The following is a 21,499-nucleotide window of genomic DNA, read 5'->3' as shown; positions in this document are numbered from 1 at the left end:
CTGTGAGATGTACAGATTTTTTGGGAATGGATAAGGATACTTGTAGGAGGCTCAAGGAATTCAGTGTTAAGCCCCTATTATAGATGGTAACAACGTACAAAACACAAATAGAACTGTGTGATCTCTTGTAAAGTTGTTCATTCTACTGTGTGAAACTCAAGGGAGACCTTGTGATACATTGGAACATCATTCGTTCAAATGAATTCTTTGAGATCAGGTTTCTATTTAACAAGAAATTAGTTTTGTATTATGACACTTCGTTACAAAGGTATATGTATATCTAAATTGATATTTATACAGCATTTTGTACATGGAGGATCCACTCTTTTCTGGAGCTATTGCCCTGACAGTGACAGTAAACCTTCTGATTAGAGTAGAACGAAGACAAAAACGAAAAGCCATATGTTCTTGGTTTCGACCTTGGCTGAAAAGAAGGGACAAAGACAGGGGACTGTATTCACTGCTAATGAAAGAACTGAGGGTCGACGATTTGCAAGAATTTCGAGAAGTTGCTGCCTATGATAGAAGATGGAATTAGCAAGTGTGACACAGTCATGAGGGAGACTATCTCACCTTCTCGAAAGTAAGAATTAAATCATATGTTTATACATTTTGTGACCATACCAGCCTTGATCACTGATAAAATACCGGTACAAGCCCTGTTATGTTGCAGGCTGGTTACAACATTACATTTCCTGGTGACTTGGGAATCTTTTACGAGTCTGGCTTGTAGCCACAGAATAACAGCCCACCATTTCAAAAGTTTTCAGTTAAAACGTCCTGGCTGAGAGGCCGTAGTCAATGTATAAAATTTCCACCTAAAGTTTCGTCTCTATCTGCGGGAGACATCTTCTGAGGTCATCCAGCTACTGCCACTGAGGCTCCAGGTGCTCTCCCATTTATAGAGCGCATAGAGGGCACCACCATTCGTCATGTGATGCCGACGGTATGTCTATCTTTGGAAGGCGTCATCATATGTCGACGTTGCGCCAGCAGAATGACAATAGATTACTCTTAATCAAGAATGATGACGCCTTCCAAAGATAGATATACCATCGGCATCACGTAACGAAAGGTGGTGCCCTCTATGTGCTCTATAAACGCGAGAGTAGCTGAAGCCTCAGTGGCAGTAGCTGGACGACCTCAGAAGATGTCTCCCGCAGGTGGAGATGAAACGTTAGTTGGAAATTTTATACGTCGACCACAGCCTCTCAGCCCAGAAGTTTTAACTAAAGACAACACCGGCTGTGAAAGCCTACTACATTGTATTATTTCAAAAGTTGTTGTGGCTGTATGCACTGCAATTTGCAACAGTTTAGAGGACCCGTACTTAAAGGTGTACGTGTGTTATTTTTCCGAGTTCAGAAAATATATGTATTATAACAATATTCTGAAAATGAACGTTTCAACTCACCATATAGCAGAGATACTGAGTTGCAGATAGTTACAACAAAAAGACTCTCACAAATAAATAAAGCTTTCAGCCGTTAAGGCCTTCGTCAACAATAGATTTACACACACACACACACACACACACACACACACACACACACACACACACTCACTTTTATACAGCGTTTTGCAGGTGGAAGACTCACTCTTTTTTGGAGCTATTGCCCTGACAGCGACAGTAAACCTTCAGATTAGGGTAGAACGATAATGAAAAGCCAGTGCCTGGGTCACTAAAAGTTTTACAGTCCTCTTCTGTTACACTGGACAAAACTGCGCAGACTTTCTAGTCTATCAATGCCAGTTTCTCTTCGCTGTTTAGTGTGCGCGTGCAGATTGATGGCAGTTTAGAACTGCTCTCTATTCTGGCACACTGATAATGCATCTGCTGATTTTCATAGTCACGCTAGACCAGTACCATTTGCAGCACATGGTTGTGTAATACCCCCTTTAGGAATAACACTTGTTTATTGCACTCAAACCTTCACTGAAGATGGTTTCTAAGCATTAGAAAGGTTGGCACAACAGAAATTGGGTAGTGAGGGTATCACAATTAAGAGAATTATGCTCATACATAGACATACTACAATTGTGACATGTTGTAATGCAGATCTGAGCTACTTCTAAAATTTGATGAGTTAAATAGAAGCACCCATGCCATGTAAATTCCATATACAAAATATATGACCTTTGAAAGTGAGCAAAGCCCGAAACTAGTCATTCAATAAATAAATAAGAGATTTGGGACCACCAATTACAAATGTCTTTTCTTCATTTTTTTTTTATCATTCATTTCTCAATATTCTCCATGCCATCCAAAAATATATGACACAGTCCAGTTACAGTAATTTTTTCTGTATAGTTGATTAAAGTGGCATAGCACCTTACTGTCAAAATTGACACACTGTGATCTATAGCAGGATTTTTTGGAAAAACCTGAGGTAGTGACATGTAAAAGATCCACAGTAATTTAATAATAGCATGACCGAGACACTAGACTTGCATTTGGAAAGAAAATGGTTCAGATCTGTCCAGACAAGTGGGATAGTGTGTCCATAATGTCATTAAATTGTCTCGGGGACATTCTGAGATGATTCCTATGAAAAGGATGCAAGTGATTCCCTTCTATAATCCGAGTGTGTGTACCATTTGCAATGATCATGCGGAGAGCACATTTATCCCTAATTTCCCATGTATTAATGTTAGGTAGGTGTCAAGGAAACAGAAAGATTTGTGCCAGATGTAAAATGATTACATTGTGAACAAGGATCTATGTGGAAATAAGACACAGAATTTTAAACACAATATATTTGATAAATTTAATTTTATATAAAGAAATATCAGTGAATGCCGTAAGCTTTGGTCATGACTGTAAAGTACAAAATTGTAAATAGACAAAAGCATCTTCTTAAATTTTTTAGTGCATTTTTGGCTGTATCAATCTGGAATTAAAAAGTACTGTAAAAACAGATGTTTCGAATGTCTTTCTTAGGTCCTCTTGAGGGCAACTGAACTGGAGCTTTCTGCGAATGATCTTTCCTGTACAGTGTGTCCCAGGAGGAATGGTGAATCTTCGGGGATATGACAGGAACACTAATTTGAAGCAAGAAACTTGTTATAGACATATACCCTATCCTGAAAAGTACTTTTGTTTTTGGGCTAGTGACACCCACCTTTGTATTTTATCCAACCAACCTCTAATGTTTTATTTTAGCCCAATCTACTTCGTTGCTTTCAGTCTCTTAGCTTAGGTTGTCTTACTGCCATTAAAGTAACCTGTTTTAATGCACCATTCTTCATGGTGCGTTGTGAGTGAAGTAGTGCACGGGATTTAGCCTGTATCAGAGAGCAGCATCAGTTTACTTAATTCATATATACACTGGCTAAAATACCACACACATCAACACTAATGAAGACTATGCATATATGGTGTATGTATCTGGCTTCTGTGATGAAAGCTCCTGCTGCTATCAAAGAATACTGTTGGTGCTTTCCGACACATCAAATTCCTGATCATAGAGTCTTTACCAGAGTTTTCAGCACACTGTATGAGACAGATATTCTTCCAAGTCCCCAGTTTTCTTCTGAACATGTTGTTCAACAACCTGTACAGAGACAGCAAGACATTGTTGAAATGGTACACCCTGCACGCAATGACTTTCTACACATAATGTCCCACAGAATGTTATGAGTGGGAAACTTGTACCCATTTTACAATAGTGTATCCACAGTCTTCACATTGGCGACCATGTCACATGACTTGCGGTTTGTCACTGGTTAAATGAAAATCGTCACTTGTTTCCACTGATCACTATTGAAGCCATATTTACATGGGTTGGAGTCAATACTACATCTAATAATCATCAATGGTCACAGGAAAGGCGACTCACTAAAGTGGAAACCAATTTCAGAGTTTTTCGAGCCATGTTTGGTACTGAACACCTTGATGATTTTCCATTGCCACACAGACTGCAATGTATTTCCCCCATGATGGAGCTCCTCCACATTTTATGAGACGTATGAGGGAAAACCTCAACCACACCTCCCCTAGTCGCTGGATTGGTCATGGTAGTACATTTAATTGGCCACTGAGATCACCAGACCTTACGCCATTACAGTTTCATTTATGGTGTTGAATGAAGTCTGAGATATACAAATGAAACGTGAATATGAAAGCTGAACTGCTTGGTCACATCATGGATGCAACTCGTCTCATTAGGGAATATGTAGAGGCGCTCAGACAAGCAACATAACATGTTCTCCCAGCAATTCACAAATGCATTGAAGGTGATAGTGGGATTTTTGAACAATTATTGTGAACTGTACAACAGCTGTAATGTGATGTATACTATAATTCTTAGAGGTGAATGTGTTGAAAATTCGTATTTTGCAATTGATGCTTTGTAAAGTGCATATTATTGTGTTTACTGTTGTTTATGTGACAGTGTATTGAATAATGCAGAAAATAAATAACACTGTACATTAAATGTTCTCTATCTCGGAAATCATTCAGAATAGGGCACTGTCCATATGAAGTTTTTTGCTTCAAATGATCATTCCTGTTGTGTCACCAAATACTGACCATTCCTTATGGGACACCCTGTCTATCATCCTGTTTTGGTTGTCATGTGACATGCATAGTCACAATAATGGAATGTCACTGATCAGGTCAAAGCGTAAAAGCCTGTTGCAGAAGATTGGTCATATGGAATACTGTAGCCTCTTCTATGATGGTAGATTGTCAGGAACAGTGATTCTGCAACTTGTATCCATGGTCTGTGCTTCCTGCTGAAATAGGTAGATGCTCCATTCCTCTACTCTTATGGTTGATTGTTTACATGGGCGAGTCCACTTCATGAGGAGCTGCTAGTTAGTCAGAACACAAGGACTCATTTGACTGGGATTGCTGGCAGCTAGGCTGTTGGCATCTTTCAGTGGCCTCCATTATTTTCTGCTGCAGCATTCATGGCTGCCTGGCAACCATACAGACTTCTTGAAAATTTGTGGGCCAGCAATAGTCCAGGTGATGTTTCAGCTGTTGCTGGTGTGCTGTTTGGCTCCAGTTGCATGTAACATTGATCACAATGTGGAGAGCATCTATGGAATCATTCATGGACTTCAGCAGATCTTTGATCTTATGGCAACTCTCAAATATTGCATTAATTCTTATGTGGTGCAGTACTTTACTTTAAACACAATACCTGAACCTGGAAATGTAGGTGTCCTAAAGATCTCAAAGTTTGGTTTACAGAATAAATTTGCTAAAAGAATTTTTTTTTTTTTTTTATTGACAGTTCAAGCTGTGCCATGCTGAAGAAGATAATTGTGTCTCTTGTGTAATACTCTCATGAAAATTTGGTTTGTGTTCATCACTCAAGCCATGTAATTGAAAAAATGCCTTTGATTGACTGAGCTCCTAAAGACAAAATTGTCTAATTTCTCTTTAGAAATATGTAATACAAGGGAAAGCTTACCACTCACCTAAAGCAGATTGATGCATGGAGCACAGAAACACATTACAGAAAACGGCATTCACACTAGCTTTCAAGCACTAGCTTTATTTACAGCAGTAGTACACACATTCACACACACAACAATACAGACACTCAAATGCACATTCCTGAGCCCATGACAAGACTAATTACTGATACTTGATTATTGAAAGCAGTTGCTTGAGCTGTTGGAGGTGTGGACAGGGCAGTAGGAAAGCGGCAGGTCCTTGGACAGATGACTCCACAGCCACACAACAAGATGAAAAAAAATACAGAGTTCGGAACAAAGTATCTCTGAACTAAACACATGGAGATTGTCTCTTACATCACATCCTGCTCTCTCACAGTGCATCTGCCCTAAGCTCTGCTGACCTGTTCCCACTGTCTCGCCTTGCCATTTTCCCTTCCCTCTTCTGTCCACACAACTCCTTTTCTGTACAGACCATGCTCTGCCTTCTCCGACAACTCTTCCCCTCTCACCCTCCTCATGCAGGCATTCTCCCTCTCCTACCTCCTTTTTCAACCACTCCCACTCCCCTCTCCCTTTCTACCTCTTCATGTTCATGTTACTCTCCCCCCCTTTCCCGCCCTTTGAGCACCTGTGAGCTCATCTGACCAAAGACCTTCCCTACTGCTCCCTCATTGCAGCCATCATTACCCTCTTACCACCTCCATCAGCTCAGGCAACTACTTCAATAATTAAGTTTAAACAATTAGTCCTGCTAAGGCCATGGGATGTTGCTTATGGGTGTCTGAGCGGTTGCGCATGTGGATTTGCATACTATTGATGGAAAGCTCAAAAGCTAGTGTCAGTGCTGTTTCCTGTTTTGTGTTTCTGTGCTTCATGCAACAATCCACTCTAGGTGAGTGGGTTGCCTTTTCTTATTTTGTGTGTTTTTTTTCTTTCAAAATAGTGTGGGAGAGATTCACCTGAGGTTATTCTCACAGATATGGGGGAGGGGGGGAGAAGTTTTTAGGGAGAAGTCCGTCCAGCCAGTTCATAGTTCATGTCCCCTGAAGTCAGATATGTGAAACTGTTTCACTTTTTTAGAATATTTTATAGCTGTATATGGATTATGTTTTTGTCAATTACCCAAAAAAAAAATACTGTCATCAGAGAAGCATAGATTTGGTATGGTTGCACTGATAATCTGCTTATATTTATGTGATTCATGAATATTGTAGATGAAAAATTGTGCTCTGACTGCGCTTATAAATGTTTTCTAGGTTATAGGTCTAAGATTGCTGTATAGGTATTTAAGCTCTGTTTCTAATTTACAACTTATTTTGGTTTCAGTTGAACTTCCAGCTTCAGCACTAAACACTTTGCTAATAAAAATGGCAGATATTGAATACAGGCTAGCTACTGGCACAAGTGAAAATGTTCAAATCAGTGCTTTGATGGCAGCCTTCTTTGAAGCACGAGAAATTGTGCCATCTGAGGCTTCTTGAGAGTTTTATGGGTGAGATACCTGTGAAGCTGTTGGATCCAGAGTCTCAGAAGGCTTGAGGAGATATTGATGAAGGAAAAATATGAGTTTGACACCAAGCTGTTCCACGCTATTACCATTTATTATTTACTTTCGTATTGTTATTTGCTGTAATGTATACAATTTCAATGCTGTAAAATAAAAAAAGACTGTTTAAATTGTATTTACTTGACCTTGGAGAGCAAGACTTCCTCACATGTTGATTTTTATGATTAATATTGCAGATGTGTAATACAGGATGAATATTGTAGAAGTGATGAATACAGGAAGTAATGATCTATTTGCACATTTCTACAGATTGATTTGTGCTTCTATCCTGTCTTGAATTCCTCCCTTGACATCTTGTCTCAGTCTAGTATGACTGCCAGTTGAACAGGTTATTGTGCATTTTATGATTATTTAAAATGTAATGAAAGCACGCCACATCTGAGGAGTTACTCAGTTTTTGAATGCTCTGAAGTTGAAATCCGCAGAAATGTATTGTCGAATAAAGGAAGTAAACAGTGATATAGCAATGACTGAAGGAAAGGTGAGAAATTGGTGTGAAATTTTTCAACAATGGATGAACATATGTGAATGAAGATGTCTGGATCAAGTTTCACTTTTCAAAATCGATTTGAAGAATCAAGTGAAGAACAAAACTCGTGCAAGACAGACAAACAAGTAACCTTTGATGAGCTGCATATTTCTCAGACTTTTCTGGGTCAATTCGTTTCCAAATAACTTAACTACAGCAAAAATCTACATTTACATCTGTATTCTGCAAACCATCTTGGCATGCATGGCAGAGCGTACATCCTAATGTACCAGTTATTAGTGTTTCTTCCCATTCCAGTCAAGAATGGAGCACAGAAAGAATGATTTCTGAGTGTCTATGTGTGTGCTGTAATTATTCTGATCTTATCCTCACTGTCCTATTCCCTTGCAGTCCGTCATTTCTGCACTCCGCAAGAAGTGCATGAAGTTGTGCGAGGAAGAATGGCTGGCGGTGGCAGCCAATAAACTACGGTTGGTGAAGTCAACAACTCGGCCGTGGCGTTCCTCCTGCCGGTTGCTGAGGTGGGAAGAAGTGACCCTCACACATAGCTTTCTATTATGGCAGGAGGATCCCATGTTTTGTGATGCTTGTGGTATGCCCATCTCTGTCCGCCACATTTTAACAGACTGCATTTTATACTGTGATGCAAGGGCAGAAGCACAAGTTGATGGTGGATCTGCTCTGTATTTTAGCTAATGATGAGACGCGTGTATCTAGGGTTTTAAAGTTTTGTGATGTGTCTGGACTCTGGCCTAAACTTTTAGGCTGGTGGTTTTAGTGTACTGCAGAGTGGCTGGCTCCTCCCTTTCTTCCTTGCCATCAGCCAGCCACTTCCATCTGCTATATTGTTTTAGCTCCCTCTATCGCTTTCTTCCTGTGTTGTCCGTGTTTTACTGCTGACGGTATGCTTCATCCCACACTTCGGTGTGGGTAGGCACATTTTTTCCAACCTTTTTACGTGCATTTTACGTTCTGTTTTACCCTCCTGTTCTGTGTATTTTCTTGACACCAGTCTCAATCTGTTATTGAGCGGTCGCTGAAGACCTTGCCGTCGTGCACCCATGCAACCCTCTCCATCCATCCATCATCCTTGCAGTCCCTATGTGAGTGATATATAGTGAGTTGTAGTGATCATTTTAAAGCTGGTGCTTCAAACTTTGTTAGTAAATTTTCTTGGGACATTATGTCTATCATCAAGAGTCTACCAGCTTAGTTTCTTCGGTATTTCTGTGACACTCTCTCATGGATCAAACAAACCTGTGACCATCCATGTTGCCCTTGTCTGTATGTGTTCAATATCCCCCGTTAGTCCTATTTGGTACGGGACCCACACACCTGGCCAATATTCTAGAACTGGTCACACAAGTGATTTTTAAGCAATCTCTATTGTAGACTGATTGCTCTTCCACAGTATTCGATCAATAAACTGAAGTCTGCTACCTGCCTCAGCCACGAGTGGGCCTATGTGATAATTCTATTTCATATCCGTAAAAAGTGATACACTCAGGTATTTGTATGAATTGGCTGCTTCCAGCTGTGACTCATTGATAGTATAGTCATAGGGTACTAAGATTTTCATTTTGTGAATGTAGATCTTTACATTTTTGAACATTTACAGCAAGTTGCCAACCTTTGCATCACTTCGAAATCTTACCAAAATCTGAGTGAATATTTATGCAGCTTCTTTCTGAGAGTACTTCATTATAGATAACTGCCTGATCTCCAAAAAGTTTGAAGTTACTATTAATATTGTCTGCAAGATGATTAATACACAACATAAACAGCAAGAGTCCCAACACAGTTCCTTGGGGCACACCCAAAGTGGGTTCTACAACTGACAATGACTCGTTCCAAGATAACATGCTGTGTCCTTATCAAAAGGTCGTCAATACAGTCACAAATTCCACTTGAGACCCCATATGATCGTACTTCTGACAATAAGCATGGGTGTGGTACTGAGTCTAATGCTTTTCAGAAATCAAGAAATACTGCACCTACCCAACTGCCTTGATCCAAAGCTTTCAGTATGTTGTGACAAAAGTGAGAGTTGGGTTTCATATGATTGATGTTATCAGAATCCATGCTGATTGGTATGGAGCATACTGATTCCACGAATGTTTTCAGTGGTATGAGGACTGAACTGGAGTAGTTCTCCTGGGTTTTCCTTTGCAAAGGAGCATTTGATAACAGAGTTATGCATTTCAGCTTTTGCTTTGCTACCCTCAAGTTCAGTTACTGTCTCATTCGATAGGGATTGGATACTTACTTTGGTGCCACCAACAGCGTTTACATATGACCAGAATTTCTTTGGGTTTTGTGAAAGATTATTTGACAGCATTCTGCTATGGTAGTCATTGAAGGCTTCACACACAGTTCTCTTGATATCCAAGTGCATTTCACACAGCATCTTTCAATCAATAGCCCTACACTTAATTTTATACCTATTATGGATTAGTATCTGTTTCTTTAGAAATTTCTTTACAGTGTCTGTACACGATGGAGGTTCCCTTCCATTACAAACTGTTCTCTGTTGGGTACATACCTATCCAATGCATGGTCAACTATTCCTTTAAAGTTGAGCCTTAGTTCCTCTAAATGCTCCTGCCCTGTTTCAGGTTCCTCATTGAGAAATGACATTACTAATTTTTTTATGTAGTTTACTGAATATACATGTCTTTCTGCTTGTTTTAAGGTCTATTTCTTGCCATTAGATCCAATTATATTTCCATCATGAGTGGAGTCCTGAACTACCTGTTCTTTGTAGTTTTCAGAGAAAGTATTTAGTAATGTTTCACTGGATATCTTACCACACCCACCACTAACAAAGCTGTAATTTTCCCAGTTGATTGTTGGATGATTAAAGTCTCCACTAATGATTACAGTGTGATTAGGGAACTTGCGTACAAGTGAACTGACGTTTTCTCTAAAATTTTGGTTACATCAGGAGAAAAGTCTGGTGGTCAATAGAAAGATCCAATTATCATTTTATGCCCACCCTTGGTACTGTGTTTTGCCCAAACAATCTCACATGCAGCTTCAGTCTCTGTCTTGGTGGATTTGAGTTTCTTGTCTAGAGCAACAAATAAATTAGTTCCATTTCCCATTTGCCTATCCTTTTGATATACACTTAAATTATCTCCAAAAATATCACTGCTGTCCATTTCAGGTTTCAACCAACTTACTGTTCCTAGTATTATGTGAGCTTCACTGCCTTTCAGGAGCACTTCAAACTCTGGCACTTTGTTGCAAATGCTTCAGCAGTTAACCATTAGGATTTTGATACTCTCGCCTGTAGGAGGTATTTCCTTTGATGTTACACTGAAACTTCTGGCTTTCCTACAGCTAATGTTACCTGGATTGGATGGAGAGTCACCTAATGTAAAAAACTTGCATGCACTCCACACACAGTCTGCTACCTGAGTAGCAGCCTCTGATGTTTAGTGCATGCATGACCCATTTAGTGGGTCCCTACACTTCTCTACCGTATGGCACAAGTCCAAGAAGGGTCACAGCCTAGCATGTCATAGAACCTTCAGTCTCCTGTTCAGTCCTTCCATTCAATTCAGAACCAAAGGGCCATGATCAGTTCTGAAGACAATGCTTTTTTGAAACTCTGCCAGTCGTTGGTATGATCCAAGTATGACCTCGCAGCCCAGATGATAGATTTGTTCCAACGTGTGCCACAATCTGCACTCTGTTCCCTCAATGGTTGCACTCTGTTCTCTCAATGCTTGCTGGGATAGCCTGAACGCCGGCCGAAGTTGCCGAGCGGTTCTAGGCGCTTCAGTCTGGAACCGCGCGACCGCTACGGTCGCAGGTTCAAATCCTGCCTCGGGCATGGATGTGTGTGATGTCCTTAGGTTAGTTAGGTTTAAGTAGTTCTAAGTTCTAGGGGACTGATGACCTAAGATGTTAAGTCCCATAGTGCTCAGAGCCATTTGAACCATTTTGATAGCCTGAACAACATGTTGAATTAGGCACAGACATACACACTGAGAGTACCTGGTGCCCTTTCCTGTCCCTTGCTGCCATTTCCTTAAGGGTACCTTCGTTCCCCATACTTTTGAATTGCCAACAATTAATAGACCCTTTAGCGTTTGGCTTCTCTTGACACTCAAAACAGGTGTAGTAAGTCCCGCTGGCTCAGTTTCAGTGAAAGACAGCACCTCAGACTTGGTAATTAGGGGGATCAGTACCACATACTGAGTCCTGTTTGGTCCCTGTCCAACCTGTGCAGGATGCCTAGCTCTGCTATTGAAATACCACTTGCAGCCAAGTGGATGGGTAATGACAGATCCTGTACATTCTGCAGAGGAGACAGGGACCACAGGAGCTGATAGTACTTTTGGTACAGGTTCCACAGGCACACAACAATTCGTAGCAGCTGCCAATTGTTTGACAGTAGTCAGGGCAATTTCCAGCTGATCATGAATGCCAACCAACTCGTTCCATGTTTGAGAACAGCAGTGACAGTCGGGCTGAGTTTTAACTGATGCAACGTATTTTCGAGAAGTTGCTGCCTATGATAGAAGATGGGATTAGCAAGTGTGATACAGTCATGTGGGAGACTATCTCACCTTCTCGAAAGTAAGAATTAAATCATATGTTTATACATTTTGTGACCATACCAGCCTTGATCACTGATAAAATACTGGTACAAGCCCTGTTATGTTGCAGGCTGGTTGCAACATTACATTTCCTGGTGACTTGGGAATCTTTTACGAGTCTGGCTTGTAGCCACAGAATAACAGGAGATTCATAGGCACAATTGTCACTGTAACTGAGTAAGCAATGACTTAAGTGCCTTCGGAAAAGGGTTGGGAAAAAGAACACTGTCGTTGTTTTCCCAGACTTGGACGATATATGTGAAGTGACCCCAATACAAATGGAGAGGACGATAAAAGTCGCTAACATTCAAAGGGGTCAACACACCTTTTATGTGGATTCCATGTTTTTAGAATAAGTTGTAGCATTATTTTAAGTTTTTTACCTAAAATTTATGTTGGTGTTGAAGATGATGATGAAGGACCCGCAGATCCACAGGATGTTGATCGAGCCCTCATAGAATTGCTCCAAGAATTTCGAGGGAGTGATGAAAGGCCTGAGAGACAACGACGAACCAGGGTTCTAGTGCAGGCTGGGAAAAGTGTGTCAGTACATGATTTCCGTGATGATGAAAAGAGTGGCGCCTCAGGTAAAAGTGACGATGTTTCTGGAGATAATGGCTCACCAATGAACATGAGAACCCAGGCGAGGGCACAAGCGCTATCAGTGGATCTGAAGAAGTCTTTTCACCTTATGAACTTCAGCCTGGTGACTTTGTCATTGTTAGATTTGCCACAAAAAAGGGACACAGGAGATTCATAGGCACAATTGTCACTGTAACTGAGTAAGCAATGACTGTTAAGTGCCTTCGGAAAAGGGTTGGGAAAAAGAACACTGTCTTTGTTTTCCCAGACGAGAACGATATATGTGAAGTGACTGCAATACAAATGGAGAGGAAGATAAAAGTCGCTAACATTCAAAGGGGTCAACACACCTTTTATGTGGATTCCATGTTTTCAGAATAAGTTGAAGCATTATTTTAAGTTTTCTACATAAAATTTATTTCTTTTTTTCAATAAAATAATTTTAATCGTGTGTAGACTTCTTTTTTCTATGTGGCAATCATCTTTTTTTTTTTTTAATAATCCAGTGATCCTAATCACAAAACAAGCGTCTTAATGGAATAATTTGGGAAAATACTATGGCTGATCCTATTCACCCCGGCCTTCAGAACAATAGAACCAGAGTATTTAAAAAATTATTAAAATTTGTCATATACAATAAATAGAAAGCCAAATATCGGATTCAAAACTACAGATGAAGACACACAAAATGGCTATTGTTTCATCAATTGGTTGAGGAGATACACATCTTTGAACATGAAAAGTTAACCTATTCACCTCGTTTTACAGTACTGAATCATTTCATTCATATTTCCAAAGACTTCTGAGTTGTTTTATTTTAGCTTAGTAATAATTAAAATTGGTTATTTCAGGTTCTTTTAAAATAGCTTTCTTTGATGTAGTTTGCAAATTGCGGCACCGTCTTACCTTTCACGCTAATTAAAGCCATAGAAACATCGTGATTTTCCAAATGTACTTCTGACCAAAAAGTGATTCTGGCTAGCTGAAGTCTTAGGTTTTTGTTAATACTGCCTTTTGAATTCTTGTGGTGATATTTCCACGTGGTGGACTTTCGAAAAATTCCTTCTTAAACAATGCTTACAGAATAAGTTCAACACTGTCTCTGAATTTAGGTGTAAAAACTCTTCCATGTATTAATTCCTGTATTTTCACCCTTTTGTTTTGATAAGGATAGTGTACGGACGTATGTTTGGGTCCGCCATACCAGCATTGTTAAAAATGTGTATTTCAACTGTACATTAAAAATGTTATAAAAAGTTATGAGAAAAGCAAAATTTAGTCACACATTTAAGACGTCCACTCCTATCTGTTCGTCATTTCACTCACTGCCATGATCCTGCATCAAGAGGTTCAGAGCAGACAAGAAGAATTTACACAATATCCGGAGGATATGATAATGTGAAGCAGTATGTAATACAAATTACGTTTATTGGCCTTGAATGTATAGATATTGAAGGTCTGTTGATATTGATATCAGTTAAAAGTTCACCCAGGGTTGTGTATAGATTCCTAAAATAACCTTCAAATTTCTTTCAACTATCTTTCCAATCAGTTTTTCCAATTATTCAAGCAATTATTATTTCCATTTTCCACCTGTCCACATGTACCTATTCAGCTTTCAACCAAATTTGGAAACTGGCACATTTTGTGTCGAGCAGTGGCAGATTACATGGGTGTAACATTGTGAAGGTATATAATGGAAAGATGAGAGATTAAAGACTGACATCAAGAGCAGAAGATGGTAAAAATATGGGATGGTACTTCACTTTGCAGACATGCAGAGGCAGGTGGCACAGTGTAGATGCAGTAACGTTGAGCACTGGGACACCTAGCACAGACTGATGCACACACTGGGGGCCTCACACAGCAGTGGGTGACCCTCTCAGCAGATGAAGACAAAAATGAAAGTCATCCTTTGGAACGCAACATAGCCCAGCAGAACACTGGGACTCCATTCCAACAAAAAGCTGTAAAGCAGAAACAAAAATCACACACCACAATAATCAAGCAGACTGCAAGTGGAAATAAGATATAATTTTAAATTTTCCAGTAAAAGTGTAGCAGAATTTGATCAGTTTGGAAATCCAAGAGTAGATACCTGGAATGACGAATCTTCAAATTTAAGTTCATAGGAAATTAATGATTATGACAATGGCAGCAAGGATGAGAATAAAGAAAATACCAATACGGAACAGTAGGTAAGTTCTAGTTATGGTAACATAACACCTATAGACGAGAATATGGATTTAATTTGGAAAGTAATTCATGAAATAAGATTAGAGTTACAAAAGGAATAAAGTGAGATCAATGATGAGCACGATATAATGAACAACGTATATGTGGTCAACAAGACACAACAGTCCCTAAGGTAATCGTGAATGGCAATACTACACGAACAAGGGAGAAAACACAGTATGGAGCTGAGAGTAAACAACCTTAGAGGACTTGCAGACCTTTGTGAGTAGGTAATTAGTGATTACAGGACCTCAAGCTACAATAGTGCTGTTTCCTCATTTAGATTTCTGCGCTATTGTCTACTCTTCTACTGTCTATAAATCTATCAATTGTATTCTTTATCCATCAAATGGCAGGAGAACTGTGACAATTGAATAGCTGCAGAAAAAAATACAGTAAAGACAGTGTAGAGCCCAATAAGACATTCTTCAAGAAAACGGACACAAATAAGGATATATAAGGAAAGAATGTGTGTTAAGGGTAATGAATACAAAACACGACAAAAATATTATGGGTTCACAAGGATAGTAAATTATTATAACGCTAGGCACACACAAGCTGCATAAGCATTCAAACAACGCATGATGGGCATCATAATAAAACAGGAGCCAGCAAATAAGTAAACAACCTAGGGAAAGAGAAAAGAAACTGTGTAAGTGTATAATTAGCGAGGATAGGTTCTGATGGGAAACCAGCTGAAGCAGCCTGCTCAAATTCTTAAGGTAGGGAAAAGTGAGAGAAGAAAGCATGTAAAGGAGAAAATAGTGAGTCTTTTTGCAAAGTTCTCATTCCCCACTTGAGCCAAGACCCAATGAGCAAATCGTGTGCCTGTCTATGATCAGCAGGCTTCAACTCTTGTGTAAATTGAATCTTGTATGCATGCATTTTCAGATGTTTTGAAAGGATTTCACGCAGTGAACTTGGTGATAAATTCAACAGTTGAGCTCGTTGGTGAACCAATTTTCGGGGGCTTACAGTCACATTGTCATGCACAACAGCAATGTTCTCTTGCTTTCGAACAGAGACAGTTGTCCTGTTTTTTCAGTGTTTGAAACAAGACCCGCAGCTTCAAAATTCCGGATCAACTTCCGTACTGATGGTTCAGTTGGAGCAACATTACGTCCAAGTGTCACACACAATTCACAGACAGTTGCTGTGGGACTTTCACTGCTCTTGTAATAACTTTTTATCACTTGGATATGCTACTCAGGTGTCATCTGCTCCATGACAAAAATAAACATCAAACAACAATGCTCACCACACAAAAGTGGTCAGGCTACTAACGGGAACAATCACAAATAACAAACATGAAAAAACCATGACTACCAACCATCATATGACAATATAGTGCAAAATTCAAATTCGTCCTTACTTCCCAGATTACCATTGTTTATCACTAATCTCTGTAAAATTTCATTTCATGTTGACATAATCTATGAAGAGGTGAGGAAATGGATGGCGCATGCCAGCCTTGCAGGAACCACACTACAGATGAGGATTACATATTGGATCAACATTACTAGATTGAAAGCCATTAGCAGCATATGGTCAACCATATAGTGATATGAAAATGAATGGCAGAGTGCTGAAAAGCCATATATAACATGACTGTTAGAATAAATATAATTATTTAAGTGCTTATAAATGGCAAGCAATACACTGCAGTTGATACAGTAAGCAAATGATAAATCATTCAAACTCAGATGGTACAGTTAGGCATATTCCAAGTAATTATTAGCAATACCTTAAAATATGACCTGTATGTATCTATAACTCAGAAAGACGCAGACAAGAGATCTGCTACCTTCTTCATAGTTTTTGAAATTGTCGCTGTTTTCTGAGAACTTCCCATTTTGAAAACAATGAAGGAGAGGAATGCACAACATTTATGTCAAATAATGGGCTCCTAATATTTCATAATGTTGTGCAATATGTTGCCAGCGTATTGAGTGAGAATGAGAGAGAGAGAGCCGGCGGGGGTGGAGAGTGAAGATAGCTTCTTATGATGTGGAATTGGTGACATGGCTTGTGAGAGCCAGGTAGCAGTGTATATAGTCAAACAAAATTTCTGCAGTGCTGACTGGCTGAGACGAGGTGTCCCTACCGTGTGTTGCAGAAAGTTAGAAGGAGTGGACATGTGTCAGTTGTAGCTCCTGCTGATTACTATAATTATTGAATGAAGTGCATTAAAGGTTAGATTGTTATCATGGCTTCTGTATTTACTATCAGAAGAGGTTTTTGATAAGTATTGTCAATTTCATGGTTCGTATTGCATATTTGCAGTCAGTCTGTGATTGTGAGATGTTTGCAATATAAGTGTCTTCTAGATAATCTGCCTATAGTTGCAGGCTGGAATGCAATTGTGGGTATGTGACAACACCACAATATGATTAGTTAATTATATCACACCCCTTTTAAAATGTGCAGTGTTTACTGACAAGAATCAGTAGTTTAGGATTCCGTTCACAATTTACCATTCCAGCCATATCTCCGCGTCCAGATCCAGCGAGTCCATGACTAGTGCTTGCACTGCAATGAAAGGAAAATCATTTGAAACAAGCAAGTCAGTGGTGAAACAACTGTGAGATGTGATGGAATTGCACATCTCCAGCAATGACCCCACAATGTACAGTGGCATTAATACAAGCAGAAACTGTTACCAGTCTTGCTAATGCATGGCGAGTGTTGTACAGTGGCTATTCATCCAGGTGAGCACCTGGTTGGCAGTCATACCAATATAAAGCTGTGCAATGACTGCAGCAGAACTGATATATGGCATGGTTGCATTCACAGGCAGCCCAGTCTCTGATGGGTAGGGTATGCCTATGAAAGAACTGGAATAGGAAATGCTGGGTGAGTGGACTGGGCAGGTCTTGCACATGGGTCTTTCACAGGGATATGATCGCTATGTTGGGGTTGAAATGGCATGGGGATGGATTAGAATTTTTGGGGAGGTTGAATGAATGACAAACCACCATTTTAGGAGGAGTAGGAAAGACCTTGGATAGAACATCCCTCATTTCAGTGCATGATGATAGATAATCAAAGCCCTGATGTAGGATGTGGTTCAGTTGTTCCTGTCTGGGGTAGTATTGGGTGATGAAAGGGGGTGCTCTGTTGTAGCTGGTTCTTCAGTGTGGGGATATGGCATAGGAAATCAGTTTGCCAGCTAGGTCTGGGGGCTACTGCCTGTCTGTGAAGGCCTTTGTGAAATCTTCAGCATACTGGGCAAGGGTTCTTATCACTGCAGATACACTGCCCCAGGGTGGCCGGGCTGTATGGGAGGGATTTTTTGATGTGGGAGGGATGACACCTGTGGTTGGTGGGTTTAAAGTAGACAGATGAGTGGCTGGACCCATCAGATGGAGGGTGTCAACTTCCAAAGTCGTGGCACAGTGGATTAAGGATGACCAGGTGAATTAGGTATGAGAGAAGGTATTTAGGTTGTTAAGGAATGAGGACAGGGTGTCTTGGTCCTGAGCCAGATCATGAAGATATCATCAATAAACTTGAAGCAGACAAGGGGTTGGAATACGAGTGTGCCATGCAGGTGGCCATGGTTGTGCCGCAGATTCGTTTGTACACTTTTCCTTCTTCAGCCTCACACCCAAATTCATCTCCGTTGGGCTTGCCAAAGGCCTATTCCCCTTCTTCCAGTGCCTGCAGTGGAAACACTTCTTTGCCATCAATCCCTCCAACCAAACCAAGCCTAATCCCAATATTGGACCCTGCCTCTCCTAGTTCATTCCACCATCTAATCACAATCTTCCCCCTCCTGCCTAACCACTCTTTGGTTATCTTCCAAGAATTCCCTTCCTCCAACACCAACATTTCTGCAGAAGAAAGGACAGCCATACACAGACTGAGAACAGTTGCTGATCTAATCATCCTACCTGCAAACAAAGGTTCCGCAACTGTCATTATGAATTATAGTGACTACCTGGCAGAAGGTCTGAGCCAGTTGTCTGACTCCTCTACATATAAACTCTTCCATAGTGATCCCATCCCAGATGTCCAACATAACGTCCAAACCCCATTTAAAGCCTTAAGCCATCATACAAGGACGGTGCTTTTGAACGTCAACATTGAGTGTGTCGAGTTCAACATTGAATGCTCAGAAATGATGCAACTTGTGCGTATGGTATGTGTGCCTCAACGTGGTATACATGATGACAGTGCACTCCATTCACTGTTGTCAGCTGTATCTATCTCACATATTGCACTGTTTATGAAACGGGCGGTGTAAAATTCCCAAATAAACTCTATTAAAACTCACATTTCCTTCTTTGTCCATATGCTAGTCAAGTTGTTTGGGGTGAAGTCTCATTGGTCTACATTCATATGCACGTTCAGAATTTCTGACATGCTATATATTGCTGTGCACTTTCAGAAAGACTCCCCAGTGTGGCATGGGTGCCAACAGCTTTAGGCCCTTCCCTGAAACTCTCCCATGAATCCATCTCTATCCTCCACCTGTGACACCCTGCACACCTGACTTCTACATGTGCCCCAAAATCCACAAACCCAACAATCATAAACGCCCCATTGTATCTGGTTATTTTTCTCCCACTGAAAGAATTTCGGCTCTCCTTGTCCAACACTTCCAACAACTTGTCCAAAATCTAGTCACCCAATGGCAAAAATACTGATCACTTCCTTCACTGACTCTCCACCATACCCCTCCTTTTATCTCCTTGATTCCTACTGATCACAGTTGATGCCACTCTTCTATACACCAACATCACTTGTGTCCATGGTCTTGCCGCTACTGAACACACTCTCTCTCAATGTCCTTCAGATTCCAAACCCACTACCTAATTCCTCATATCCCTTACTAACTTTATCCTAGCAGACAACTACTACTCTTTTGAAGGGAAGGTATACAAACAAATCCACAGCACAGCCATGGGCAATCAAATGGCACCCTTCTATGCCAACCTGTTTGCCATCTACACGAACCTTCCTAGCCTCCCAATCCCACAGACTCATGGTCTGTTTCAGGTTCATTGATGATATCTTCATGATCAGGATTCAGGGCTAAGACACCCTACCCTCATTCTTCACAATCTCAACACCTCTGCTATCCACTTCACCTGGTCCTTCTGAACCCAGTGTGCACCATTCTGGATGTGACCTCCTCCTCAAGACAGTTCCATCCACACCTCTATTACATTATACCCACAACCACGAACAGTACCTATATTTTTACTGCTGACATCCCTTCCACACTATAAAAATCCCTCCCGTGCAGCCTGGCATATTTGCCTTGACAAGAACTCTCTTCCCAGTATGCTGAAGGCCTTCACAGACACTGTCTCCACTCCCTCCCCCTCCTCCACCGACCTAGTCAGCAGTGTATCTGCAGTGACAAGAACTCTCTTGCCCAGTATGCTGAAAGTCTCACAAAGGCCTTCACAGACAGTTAGTACCGCCCAGAGCTACTTGGCATTTCCCATACCATACCCCCCCCCCCCCCCCCCCCCCCCACACACACACACACACACACACACACACAGTTTTCCCACCACCTCCAAGAACCAGCTTTGAGGGAGTGCCCCATTCATCACCTAATACTACTTCAGACTGAAACAATTGAATCTTTATCAGGGCTTTAGGTATCTATCATTGTCCCCTGAAATGAAACGTATCCTACCCAAGATCCTTCCTGCCCTTCCTAAAGTGGTGGTCCATCACCCACCCAAGATCCTTCCTACCCTTCCTAAAGTGGTGGTCCATTGCTCAACCAATCTCCACATCATCACAGTCCATCTCTATGTCACTTCCAATCCCATCCTATTGGCACAGGAATATGTTCCCTAAGACCAAGATCAAGGCATGCCCAACAACCCATCCAGAACTTCCTATTCCAGTCCTGTCACAGGCTTATCCTACACTATCAGAAGCTGAGCCACCTGTGAATGCAGCCATGCCACATACCAGTTCTGCTGCAATCATTGCTCAGTTTTTTGTATTGGTATAACTACCAACCAGGGTGAATAATCCCCCACACCCCACCCGTCAAACTGTGACCAAGAACAAAGTAGACCACACTGTGGCACAACATGCAGCTGAACATTACATGCTTAATTTCAATGGCTGCTTCACAACCTGGGCCACTGAACAGATGGGAATTATCCTTACGGCTCATTCTCTGCTCCCAAAATCATCCTGGCCTCCACCTGTGGTAAGCTACTGCTCCCACAACCTCCACCCAACAATTGCAGTGGTGCTGTGGTTATCACATTGGACTCGGATTTCGGGGGACAATGGTTCAAACCTGTGTCTGGCCATCCTGATTTATATTTTCCTTGATTTCCCTAAATTGCTTTTGGCAAATGCCGGGACAGCCCTTTGAAAGGACACTGCCAACTTCGTTCCACATTCTTCACTGATGACCTCACTGTTTGGTCCCCTTCCCCGAGGCCGGCCGGTGTGGCCGAGCGGTTCTAGGCGCTTCAGTCTGGAACCGCGCGACCGCTACGGTCGCAGGTTCGAATCCTGCCTCGGGCATGGATGTGTGTGATGTCCTTAGGTTAGTTAGGTTACGTAGTTCTAAGTTCTAGGGGACTGATGACCACAGAAGTTAAGTCCCATAGTGCTCAGAGC

The 21,499-nt window shown here is 41.0% G+C and overlaps 1 protein-coding gene across 1 annotated transcript in view; it reads left to right on the top strand.

Annotated features, from left to right (window-relative positions):
- LOC124614314 (replication factor C subunit 5) overlaps nucleotides 1-7,094 on the top strand; it is an 81,436-nt gene extending 74,342 nt beyond the window's left edge. Inside the window, exon 8 of the mRNA XM_047142933.1 lies at nucleotides 6,739-7,094. Within this exon, the coding sequence (XP_046998889.1) occupies nucleotides 6,739-6,893 (155 nt within the window). The 3' untranslated portion in view covers nucleotides 6,894-7,094. The remainder of the gene's footprint in view (nucleotides 1-6,738) is intronic.
- The last annotated feature ends 14,405 nt before the right edge of the window (nucleotides 7,095-21,499 follow it).

Source organism: Schistocerca americana, chromosome 1 (assembly GCF_021461395.2).
Source record: "Schistocerca americana isolate TAMUIC-IGC-003095 chromosome 1, iqSchAmer2.1, whole genome shotgun sequence".
NCBI lineage: Eukaryota > Metazoa > Arthropoda > Insecta > Orthoptera > Acrididae > Schistocerca > Schistocerca americana.
The sequence above is the reverse complement of the archived record's forward strand: the minus strand, read 5'-3'. Positions and strand labels throughout refer to the sequence as shown.